The following is a 12,222-nucleotide window of genomic DNA, read 5'->3' on the forward strand; positions in this document are numbered from 1 at the left end:
GGGAAAGAGACCAAAAGTTTAAATTGGGGATAACTCTTTTAAAAAGGAAATAGCTGTACCCCATCCCAACTATGTTTAGGAAAAGAAGATGCTTCCTTTAGACTATTGTACTCAATGCAAAACAAAACAGTTTAAATATCTTCCACCCAAATTCTAATAGGGGTTTGATAGTATTTCTAAGCTAGAGGAATGGAAGGTAATTGAATTGTGTATCATACGATTTTCTTATGCTAATTGACCTGAAAAGAAACAAAGACTGTAGCGATGGAGGGTGTGGCTGAGGATTTTAGGGCGGAAGGAAGAGCTGGGAAAGAGCTCAGTGGGAGACGGTGGATTGAGGTGAGAGGGGCTTAGTGAATCCACTCTGAGGAAAAGGGCTGGGACCCAGAAATCTGAAAGCCCAGAAAACAAAGACACAATATTTGGGAAATTCCAGTGGGAAGAGACCTGGCGACACACTCGCTTCAGAGAATTGCCTATCTGGAGTAGCAGCCAGAAGAAAAGTACTCTAGTTTTTCAGAGTTCAAGGCCTTGAGAGAAAGCAGAGGAAAGTGAATTAAACTCAGAAAGGTTAAACCTTAAGAGGTTATAGGTGAAGGTGGCTGGTGAGGACCTGTAAGAGCTTGACTTATGTGTTCATCTTTTTTTTTTTTTTTTTGCCCCAACTTGCAGATAGGGTTCCCGGGATATAGGACTTTTAAGTTTTGACACCGGTGTGGACAAAAAAATGTTGCCTGCCATGTCAGTAAACAAAATTTTGCCTTCCATTCTGGGAAACAATGAATGTTGCCCGCCATCAAGCCACCAGCCACTGCAGCCACCTTCCACATCCTGAGGGGATTTCAGGATGGAGAAAAATGATACTGGCCCTAGATAGTTACGATGCATATCAAAGGAATGATTTCTGTAAGCCCAGACTCTTGCATCTTCCCATACACAGAAAAACACTAAAATCATTCACTTGAAATGTCTGTTTCTTGTTATTAGCAGTAATCTTTGATGGTTGTCTCCATGTTTTTTCTTCAGCAAAAACTCTAATATATCCTGGCTCCTCCCTTACCTCTTTGGAACAGGTGCTCAGAGCTGTCTGAGAGGCTGTCTCCCGGGCTATAGTCCTTAGTAAGATCACTGAATAAAACATAACTCTCAACTTTTAGGCTGTGCGGTTTTGTTTTGTTTTCAGTTGACACCGGGGAAGTCCTGGGAAAATTGGGATGAGTTGCTCACCTTACTTCCATAGTTCTAAATGCTCACAAAAAAAAACCCTTTAGGGACTTCCCTGGTGGTCCAGTGGTTGGGACTTAGCCTTCCAGTGCGGGGGTGGGGGTGTGGGTTCCATCCCTGGTTGGGGAGCCAGGACCTCACATGCCCTGCGGCCAAAGGGCCAAAACATAAAACAAAAGCAATATTGTAACAAACTCAGTGACAACTTTAAAAATGGTCCACATCAAAAAAAAAAAAAAAAAAAAAAAAAAAAAAAAAAATCTTTAAAACAAACACACAAAAAACCCTTTAATCTTTGATTCTACTATTTCAGCCAGCCTACCAGCCTCCTTCTGCACCTAGCTTGGAGCTTGCTTTTGATCTGCAATCTTGTCTTTATGTCCCAATAATGCATGAAAACCCAGCCCTGGATTAATCCATTCCCTACAACTAGATCTTTGAATGGAGTGAATCATATATCCATTATGATTATTGCATGGTCTCCAACCTCAGCCTATATCAGTAACATGGTGGAGGCCAGTCTTTCTAAACCCATTCACCTTAATCAATCCAGACACGAACAACCCTTGCCCCTTCATTTTCAGCATTTAATCTGACTCCTAGTTCATGAGTAAATAGAAGCAAGATTGCAGAACACCTGCCAACTTCCAGCTACCCAGCCTGCACTCTCTTTCATGTCCATGCACATTGTTGTGTCCCTTTTCTGTTCAAGGCCAGCTCCACCTGTGCTCTTGGTTCATCTCTTTCTTCTCCTCCGGGATCTTGTGTCTCCCATTTTTTCCCTCTCTCCAACTCTAGAGGATCCTTTCCTCTCTGCCCAGAAACACACTCAGTTTTCTTCCCTCTTAAAAGATCCACCCCCTCCATGACTGTCATCCTCCTTAAAGCTACCAGACTTGTAAAATTCCTCACTGTCATCCAAGATTCTTGAAAGAGTATTCTACGTTCTTTGCTATGTTTCTTTCTTTCTTTCTTTTAAATTGGAGTATAATTGCTTTACAATGAGTTAGTTTCTGCTGTACAACGAAGTGAATCAGCTATATGTATACATATATCCCTCCCTCTTGGACCTCCCTCCCCCCCACCCATCCCACCCATCTAGGTCATCACAGAGCACTGGGTTGAGCTCCCTGTGCTATACAGCAGGTTTCCACTAGCTATCTATTTTACACATGGTAGTGCATTTATGTCAAACCTAATCTACCAGTTCATCCCACCCGCCCCTTCCCTGCCCCCTGCCCCATGTCCACACGTCTGCGTCTCTATTCCTGCTCTGCAAATAGGTTCACCTGTACCATTTTTCTAGATTCCACATATATGTGTTAATATACGATATTTGTTTTTCTCTTTCTGACTTACTTCACCCTGTATGACAGACTCTAGGTCCATCCACATCTCTACAAATGACCCAGTGTTGCCTCTTCATTCCTTACCCTTCAATCGAGCTTCTGCCCTCACCACTCCACTGAAACTGTTCTAGCTGTAGTTACCAGTGACCTGTAGCCACTTTCAGTTATCCGCCATGGCTCCTGGCTGCAATGCATACTATGTGATGACCTATCAGTATTTCCTGAGATTTTGTGAAACCTTTATTTACTATGCTTTTCTCTTATCTCTTTTTTAGATCCCTACGGCTCCTTTGTCCTCCAACTATCTCTGAAGCACTCAAATATTTATGTTATCACAGTTCTTCCCCCCAGCTGTTTTTCTTCCTCATTCTACAATTTTTCCCTGGGGGAGGTGGGGATGGGGGGTGGGGGATTTTGAGGGATCTCATTTCCCCGTTAAGCTTATCTCTAGCCTAGCTTTCTCCTTCAGGCTCCACTCTCTTTATATATAGTTTCTTACTAGTTAACTATAGCTGAATGTCCCACTGGGATCTCAGACTCAACTTGTCAGACTCAACCTTCCCTCCAAAATCCTGTAAATATTGTCTCATAGAGGCAACAAACACCTCCCCCAAATCACTTAAATCAGATGCCTGGAAGTCATTCTTGATCCTCCTTCCTCCTCTCCACTGCCCTAATTCGGGCCCTCAGATTTCTTGCCTAGATAATTGCAAGTCTCCTAAGCAGTCTGCCTGCTAATTTTGCTCTCTTCAAGAACATGCTTAGGGCTTCCCAGGTGGCACAGTGGTTGAGAGTCCGCCTGCCGATGCAGGGGATGCGGGTTCGTGCCCCGGTCCGGGAAGATCCCACATGCCGTGGAGCGGCTGGGCCCGTGAGCCATGGCCGCTGAGCCTGCGCGTCCGGAGCCTGTGCTCCGCAACGGAAGAGGCCACAACAGTGAGAGGCCCGCGTACCGCAAAAAAAAACAAAACAAAAACCTGCTTACCTTGTCATCAGAGAGTGCTTCTAAAAGGCAAATCTGATCATGCTGTTCTCCTGTTTAGAACTCTTCAGTGGTTTTCCAGTGCCTAAGATAATGGTTCATGTCCCCAAGCATGACATTTGAAGGCCTAAGTCGTGTGGCTCCTACCTGTCTCTAGTGTCATCTCCTGACATTCCCTAGTATGGTAATAGTTTATGTTCTAGCTCAGAGGTCAGCAAACTTTTTCTGTAAAGAGCCAAAGGGTAAATATCTCAGGCTTTGCAGGCCAGTCTCTCTTGCAACTGTTCAACTCTATGAAAGCAGCCATAAACAATATGTAATGAACAAGTAAGGCTGTATTCCAATAAAAGTTTTTTTTAACGAACACTTAAATTTTATATTTTTCACGTGCCATGACATATTATTCCTTTCTTAATTTGTTCCCAACCATTAAAAAATGTGAAAAACATTCTTAGCTCATGGACCATGTAAAAACAGGCAGCAAGCTGGGCTTGGAGGCTGTGGGCCCTGACCTCTGCTCTAACGGTAGGGAATGCCCTATAATTCTCTATGTGTTCTAGGTTCTTGGGCCATGCCTTTCTTCATGTTCCCTCTCTCTGAATATCTTTTCCTCTTTTTTTGCCTGGCTTTCTCCTGTTTAAGCTTTATGACTCAGTACAGACTCTAGTTTCTCAGGGAAGGCAAGTCTTTTCCGATACCAACAGGCAGAGGTAAGTACCTATCTTTTGAACTCCCATATCACCCTATGCATATTTTTGTTATAACACTTAACCACATTGTATTACAATGTTCTGTCCTATGTCTGCTCTTCCCATTCTTCCACTAGACACTGTGTTTATATTTATCTTTGTATCTTTTGTATCTTTAATACAAAGATGAATCAAACACAGTGCCTAGTATTTAGCAGATGATCAAGAATATTTGTTGAACTGCATTAAGAAATCTGCAAACTTATGGTCACCAGGGGATAAGGGTGGGGGAGGGATAAATTGGGAGATTGGGATTGACATATACACACTACTATATATAAAATAGATAACTAATAAGAACCTGCTGTATAGCACAGGGAACTCTACTGTAATGGCTTATATGGGAAAAGAATCTAAAAAAAAAAAAAAGAGTGGATAAATGTATATGTATAACTGATTCACTTTGCTGTACACCTGAAACTAACCATTGTAAATCAACTCTACTCCAATAAAAATTAAAAAAAAAGAAAGAAATCTGTAAGATGGTGCATTGCTGATTGATCTTGTCTAAATAGAAGGTGATTTATATATATAGTTATATATACTATTATAAAACTATTTTGTGCACTTTCCCCTACCATATTCACCTGTATACATTCTGCTATCAATAATATTGGGTTAAAAGGGTGGTGGTGGAGGAGGTGTAAGAAAAATTGGGGTTGATGGGAGGGGAGCTAACTTATACACAATTACAACCACCACTCCAGGACTATCCCCATGGCAACCATTAAAAATCTAGGGCACAGGGGCTTCCCTGGTGGCACAGTCGTTAACAATCTGCCTGCCAATGCAGGGGACACAGGTTCGAGCCCTGGTCCGGGAAGATCCCACATGCCGCAGAGCAACTAAGCCCGCAAGCCACAACTACTGAAGCCCACGCACCTAGAGCCCGTGTTCCGCAACAAGAGAAGCCCATGCACTACAAGAAGAGTAGCCTCCACTCGCTGCAACTAGAGAAAGCCCACGCACAGCAACAAAGACCCAACGTAGCCAAAAATAAATAAAAATAAAAAAATACATTTATTAAAAAAAAATCTAAGGCACAAATAACTTCTAAAGAACACTCACATATACCCACACACAAATGTTGGGCCACATACAAACTTGTGAGGTGGGGGAGGGCAACAGGCAAGATGAATTTTAAGGTTCCTTTAAACTTGGAGATTCTGTGAATATAGACCTAGTAGCACCGAATCATTCTCCTTCAGATGCTAGAATACAAAGTTTAGTCTGTACATAGGGGTGGGAGTAGGTGTGAAATAGGTGAGTAAAAGGTGGGGGATGGGAAACAGAGAGGGGAGGGACCTGGGGTGAGACTTCTGACGCTTCCCGCCTGTGTTCACCTGGCATCCAGAGCGAACTCCGTCTCCTCCAGCGCACACCATGGTATTCTTCACGGTGGAGCCCCAGTAAGAGGAGCTGGAGCAGGTGGCGTAGTCCACGGTGGGCAGGTAAGCCTGCTGCAGGGTCAGCTGCCCATTGGCTGAACAGGACATACAGCATTGGAGGTCAGCCCCAGATGCTATCCAGGGAAAAAAGACCTTCCACGCCCGGCCAAACCTTCCCAAGCTCTGATGAAAGCTGAGGTCAGGGCAAGTTCCTTTTCTCTGCCCATTGGATGTCATAGATCCTCCTTTTGTCTCTCTTTATATAAAAGCTACAGGTACCTTCCTTTAAGGAGTCATCCTTGACTACTGTTCCCAGGTTCCAAACCACTAATCCTACGCCTGCCTTTTTTTTTTTTTTTTTTTTTTATAAATCTTATGGATTCCTTAATTAAGTAACTAGAATGGTCTTATCTGTTAATAACTTATCTGTCCTGCTTCCTCCTTACACTGTAAACCCTGTGAAGCAGAACTGGGACTATGTACCCTTGTTTCCATTTCTTAAGAGCTTTCCTTTATCTGCATTTTTAATTAATTAATTAATTTATTTATTTATTTATTGCGGTACACGGGCCTCTCACTGTTGTGGCCTCTCCCGTTGCGGAGCACAGGCTCCGGACGCGCAGGCTCAGTGGCCATGGCTCACGGGCCCAGCAGCTCCACGGCATGTGGGATCTTCCTGGACCGGGGCACGAACCCGTGTCCCCTGCATCGGCAGGCGGACTCTCAACCACTGCGCCACCAGGGAAGCCCTATCTGCATTTTTTGACTTTTCAAAGCATTTGCACATGAATTACTTCTTTGGATACTTACAACAATCCTTTCATGTTATATATAGATCAGGAAATTGAACTACAATGACATTGAGTGAACTGGGAGCAGAGCTGGATTAGAAGCATGTGTCTCTCTCAGCCCCAGGTTTCCCCAGTAGACTGGCTGTACCCAGCAAGGCCTTGCCTCTCCTCCAGAGCTCAGATCCTCTGACGGCTGACAGCCTTCTGTGCCAGGTCTGCTGTCTCTACTCTTGTTAACTATCTCTGCTCATAGCCTCTCCCACCTTTCCATGTCATCTAATGACTTTTCCTCCCAGAAATCTTCCCATGATTGACCGGAAGAAGCTGAGGCCTCCTCTGCCTCGACTTCTCTGGACCTGCAGCCACCCCTGGCTCATTCACTCCAACCCACAGCCTATAGACTGTCTATGAAGGTAGTGTGACGGTGTAATGACCACCAAAGCAGAAGCCAGGATACCTGTGTTCTGGCCCCAGCTAACTAGTTACTAACTAGTCATGTGATTTTTTTAAAAAAATATTTGTTTATTGGGTTTCCCTGGTGGCGCAGTGGCTGAGAGTTCGCCGATGCAGGGGTCACGGGTTTGTGCCCTGGTCTGGGAAGATACCACACGCCACGGAGCGGCTGGGCCCGTGAGCCACGGCCGCTGACCCTGCGCGTCCGGAGCCTGTGCTCTGCAACGGGAGAGGCCACAACAGCGAGAGGCCCGCGTACCAGAAAAAAAAAAAAAATTATTTATTTGTCTGTGCCAGGTCTCACTTGCGGCACACGGGATCTTTGTTGCTGTGTGAGAGATCTTCTTTGCGGCATGAGGCATCTTTTAGTTGTGGCATGAGGTATCTTTTAGTTGTGGCATGTGTCATCTTTTAGTTGCAGGCTGTTAGTTGTGCCATGCCCGATCTATGTTCCCTGACCAGGGATCGAACCTGGCCCCCTGCAATGGTAGTGCAGAGTCTTAATCACTGGACCACCAGGGAATTCCCTGGTCATGTGATCTTGAACAAGGTCTTTAATTTCTTTGGGCCTCAGTTTCCTTATGTATAAAATGAGAGGCTGGTAACAAAATACTCTCTGAGGTAAGGTGTCTATCTTTTTTTTTTTTTTTTTTGGTTATAAGAATCTGAGAATTTCTGAATTGACTATTCCATGGCTTGTTCTTAGCTTGATTTCATGAACCAGTTATTTTATCTCTGGTTCCTGGTCTTTGGCTCTGAACACCTAGGACCACAGAAAAAGTGCCCCAGAAGCTCAGCTACCTAATCAAGATCCATGTGGTGGATGGTGCTAATGTAGGCGACTTACTCATGGTCCTGCCCCAACCTGTGATGTAGCAGGGGCTGTTGTTAGCCAGGATGGTTCCCTCCTTTGGCAGAACACCCAGCTGGACATAGCTGTTGAGGGTAATGTTCTGGGCCAGGCGCAGCAGGGCGATGTCATAGCTGCGGGAGGAAAGGAGACCGCTGGCTTGCAGGACCGGGCCTTCCTTTAAGTCAGCATAGGGACAAGCCCTCCCTAAGCCTTGTGTGCCCATGGAATTGGAAACCAATGACTTCGAAGAAGGAGGGAACTGACTCGCCAAGACTCAAATTCGAGGAGCTACGCATTTGGATTGTAGGATATTCTACGTTTAACAGCAGCCCCTGCTGGTGAGGTCTCAGCATTGTCGCCTAGCTCTGGCCTGCAACCCAGGGGGTGTGGAGCTCGCTTCTTTCGGTTGTGAATGGGGACTCGGAAAGGAGCAGAGTGCTTTGATCTTCATAGCAGAGAAGAGTTCTCAGAGAAGGATGTCAAATGCTCTGCAGAAATATCCGAATTACTTGAACCCACGCTGCAGAATTGGCTGCCATCTAAATACTTCCTTCCCACAAGTCTACCGCTCAGTCTTGCAGGAGCTTTCTCACTGTGAGATTCATTTTAAGGAATCTACTTTTGCTGATGGAGTCTATTCCATAAAATGAAGAATAACTAACAATAAAAACAGACACATTAAGCTGCAGAGAAGGAGATTCAGGGGATCCAATCACGCAAACCAGCGTAGATCAAACAAATCCCCAAAGATCTTCAAACATTCTCAAGTCCTCCAACATCTTAATTCTCAGAGTCCTTCTGGATGAATGTGAAGGAAGCCAAGACCCCATGGCTGGCCGGTCAGCCCTCCACCTCCCAGCCCCAGGTCAGCCCCGCCTTGCCCCTACCTTGCAGCCACATTATTGCTGTTCCAGTAGGGATGCACCTTGATCCTGTGCTCTCATGTACTGCTCGGTGCCATCGTTCTGGCTCAGGTTGTGGTCTCCAACCACCACACGGAAGCTCATTTGTCTGGAGGGAGAGAGGGAAGCCCCGAGTGATCCTTCTTTTTCCCCTCTTAGAGAAAAGTTGGGAAGCCATCTTACATCTCATCTTTAGGACAGGAATCCATCTTATCTGGCCCAGGCAGTGGAAGGATGGAAGACCCTGGAAGATGAGGAAGTAACCAACCCTCTCATCCCCAATTTGCTAACCTGTGGAAGTGACAAAAACTACCATCAACTTCATTTTCCCAATTTACTAAGCTAAACATCAGAGGCTGAATATCTCACAACGTGGGAGAGGTGTGGTGAGCATAAATGAAATAATGGCTCTCAGCCCATAAAGGGATTTCGAGGGACATATAAACTTCTAGACCAGTAGCAGTAGTTCTTTTGTTTTAAAAATTTTTTGGCCACACCACATGGCATGTGGGATCCTAGTACCCCCCCGACCAGGGATTGAACCCATGCCCCCTGCATTGGAAACATGGAGCCTTAACCACTGGAAGTCCTAGACCAGTTCTTAAAGCGTGGTCCCTGTACCAGCAGCATCAATATAACCTGGAAACTTGTCAGAAATGCAGGTTATCAGGCCTCAACCTGGACCTTCCTATCAGAAACTCTACTGTGCGGGGCCCAGTAATCTGTTCCTTGCAGGTGATTCTGATCCATGCTCAAATTTAAGAACCACTGCTCACGATAAATATGAAAAAATGGTTACCAGTCAGGCGTTGATTAGGCACTTAAATATTTACCTACTTAATTCTCACAATAATTCTACAAAGTAGGTTGAGATAAGAGAGTGAGAGCTTAGAGAGCTAAGTAAGCCATCCAAGTTCACATAGCTAGAAGAAGCTGGGACAGGAGGTGAACCCGAGTTTGCCTGACATCATAGTTTGTACTTTCCATTATATCCTACTACCTCCCTGCAGGCCCCCCAACACCTCCTTAAAGTCTTGCCCTGAGCGGTCAAAGATACATATTCCTCCAGAAGGACCAGACTTTTCCCCTCCCAGGGGCTCAGAAAAGCTGGTCTTTGTTTTTCTCACTTGTCCACACAGTGAGCAGCTGTCATCACCCAGTTCCATCTGATGAGGGTCCCTCCACAGATGTGAAACCAGGAACCTCCAGACTGGTACTGGAGGGAAATCTAGATGGGGAGAGAAGAAAAGAGGGATAGGTTGGTGATTCTTGAAAGGCATTGACCCAAGCCACGTGTTACCTCCTTAAACTCCTGCCATACCTCAAAACATCCTCCAACTTTCTGGGCTAGAGATGGCGAATTGTATTCATTTGACCTGTTGCTATTAATTGGTTGGTAGTGGCTACCTGGAGTAGTGGTGAGAAGAGGCGTGTAGATGCCCCTGGGAGCAGCAGAAAAGAGTGCTCCGTCGTCTGGTGATGTTTGCTGTGTACACTGAATGGGGAGTAAAGACATACACACACAGTGCATTCAGCATCCTTACACTATATTATTGCAAAGGGCCAGGAACCCAGGTCCTTCTGCCTCCATTCCCTCTTGGGAAGGAAATGTAGCCATGGAATTGTTCCATCACCTAAGCCACAAACTTAGGTCCCCAGAACTCCCCTCTGAAGTTTTTAAGATACACCCTGTCCCCTCACCCCAGCAGATACTTAGAAACACCACCGGAGCATTCATTTTTATGAGTTCACGCCTCCTCCTTCATTGCCTCATATCACACAATAGCTCTACCCCTGAAAATTGGGGCACAAACTTTTGTAAATTGAATTTAATTCTAATCGCAGTGATTTCTCTCAAAGTATAGCTATTCACCAGTGAATTTGCCAGTTTTACACTTTTAGAATTGCTTAAATCACAGCCTAGCTGCCCTATTTTGAAAGTGGAAACTCTTTAAATAGCCAAATGAGCAACGTGCTCCATTTGGGGGCAGAGGTTTGCGTGTGTGACACGAATTGCGTGGAGTGGGGTGTGTGTGTGTGTGTGTGTGTGTGTGTGTGTGTGTGTATGTGTGAAGGTGTGTAGAGTCTGAGGTGTGGGTCTGGCACACAGTCTTGCTAGTGTGGCACAAGGGGTATTGCTGGGAGTGTAAATGTGGTTTGTGTTTGGGTGTGTGCCTGGGAGAGTGAGTGTGGTTGGTGTTTAAATCCTTTCCTCCAAGCCTTTTGCATTTAGAAAAAAACTCCTAAGCCTCGTCCCATTCATCTTTTAAAGCTAGAATCCAGGCGGTTGGAGAGCTTCCTGTTGATAAGGATATACACAAACATACATAATATTGCATATCAGGACACGGGCAACTCTTATTTCGTTGGCAGTCTGGGGCTGTGAAGGAACACCCACCTGAGAGGGCCAACAATGCCTCTGGGCCTCAGTCCCTCCAACTACCCGGGCGTTGGTTTCTGGAAAGTCCTGGGCACTATGTCCTTTGTGGGGCAGAAGAAAAGTGAGTGATGACTAAGCATGGGGTCAGCTCAGGGTGGGAGGGCGGGTGGCAGTTTTGCTTTGTCTGCAAACTCACAGTTCCTCCCCAGCAAATGAGGGGCCCAGCTGTGAGTTCTCTGGGCCCCTTTTGAAAGCAGATAAGTCTAAGCGCCTTCTGTTTTTCTGCTTCCCCTACGTGTCCCCAGAACTTTGGCATGTTACAAGGACCCATCTCACATTGCCGTGCCAGGCCCCAGAGGTTCCTCATGGTCTCAGCCTTGCTTAGGGTCACCCCTTGGCCTGAGGTGACTCCCCGCTCCCTACCCCCCACCCCTGACCCCACCCTCCCCCTCCCACACACAGTGCTTTGGCGGGATTCTCCAGGGGGCAGGGACAGCAGTGCACATGCCACCAGATGCCCGCTGAGGATGTCTTCCTATCAGTGGGGTTGGTGGGGGAGCCCAGGGCTCTGGAAGAGGCTTCTCTCTGCTTCATGGCTCAGGGGCCTTTCAAGCAGAGGCCCCCGACCTTTTCTATCATGGGCTCCAGGAGAACAAAGTTTTCGCTAGACTCACAGGCTGGGTCTCCTTCCCATCCTGGGATAGAGAGCAGACTTGGGCTTAAGGAAAGCTTTCCAACCCTCCTGCTCAATCTCCCTCCCTACAGAACTCCAGCCAGATGACCCACTTACCATGAAGGACCAGCGTGGTGAACACCAGCAAGCGCAGCATGTTGCCAGCAAGTAGACCACTGCCCCCTTGCCACGAACCAAGCCCTCTTTTAATCTCCGCTTATCAGCAGCTTTGCTGACCTTCCTGTCAACTGGCAGGGCCGCCGGTGGAAAGCAGGGAAAATCACAGGTGATACGAAACACAAACGAAAAGGTTTCTCTTCAAGTAAAAGAATTTATCTATGAACAAAGACAAAACAAGGTCAGGGCTGAATTAATCATCTCTTTCAGTTGAAAAGCATCCAACTAAGTCTTTTTCAGAAGTAAGATGGAACAGCACAGGGAGATCAGCTCGGTGCTTTGCGAACGCCTGGAGCGGTGG

General features: G+C 46.0%; 1 protein-coding gene and 1 non-coding gene across 2 annotated transcripts in view; both read right to left on the reverse strand.

The window, feature by feature from the left end:
* CELA1 (chymotrypsin like elastase 1) overlaps positions 1-11,919 on the reverse strand; it is a 15,185-nt gene extending 3,266 nt beyond the window's left edge. Inside the window, 7 exon segments of the mRNA XM_007452323.1 lie at positions 5,648-5,787; positions 7,784-7,920; positions 8,677-8,721; positions 8,723-8,800; positions 9,819-9,919; positions 11,090-11,172; positions 11,862-11,919. Of these exon segments, the coding sequence (XP_007452385.1) occupies positions 5,648-5,787; positions 7,784-7,920; positions 8,677-8,721; positions 8,723-8,800; positions 9,819-9,919; positions 11,090-11,172; positions 11,862-11,901 (624 nt within the window). The 5' untranslated portion in view covers positions 11,902-11,919.
* On the reverse strand, positions 7,387-7,458 carry TRNAG-ACC (transfer RNA glycine (anticodon ACC)). The gene has a single exon. It is a non-coding gene; the product is annotated as a tRNA-Gly (tRNA).
* Positions 11,920-12,222: the final 303 nt, after the last annotated feature.

This window comes from Lipotes vexillifer, unplaced genomic scaffold (assembly GCF_000442215.2).
Source record: "Lipotes vexillifer unplaced genomic scaffold, Lipotes_vexillifer_v1.1 scaffold422, whole genome shotgun sequence".
NCBI lineage: Eukaryota > Metazoa > Chordata > Mammalia > Artiodactyla > Lipotidae > Lipotes > Lipotes vexillifer.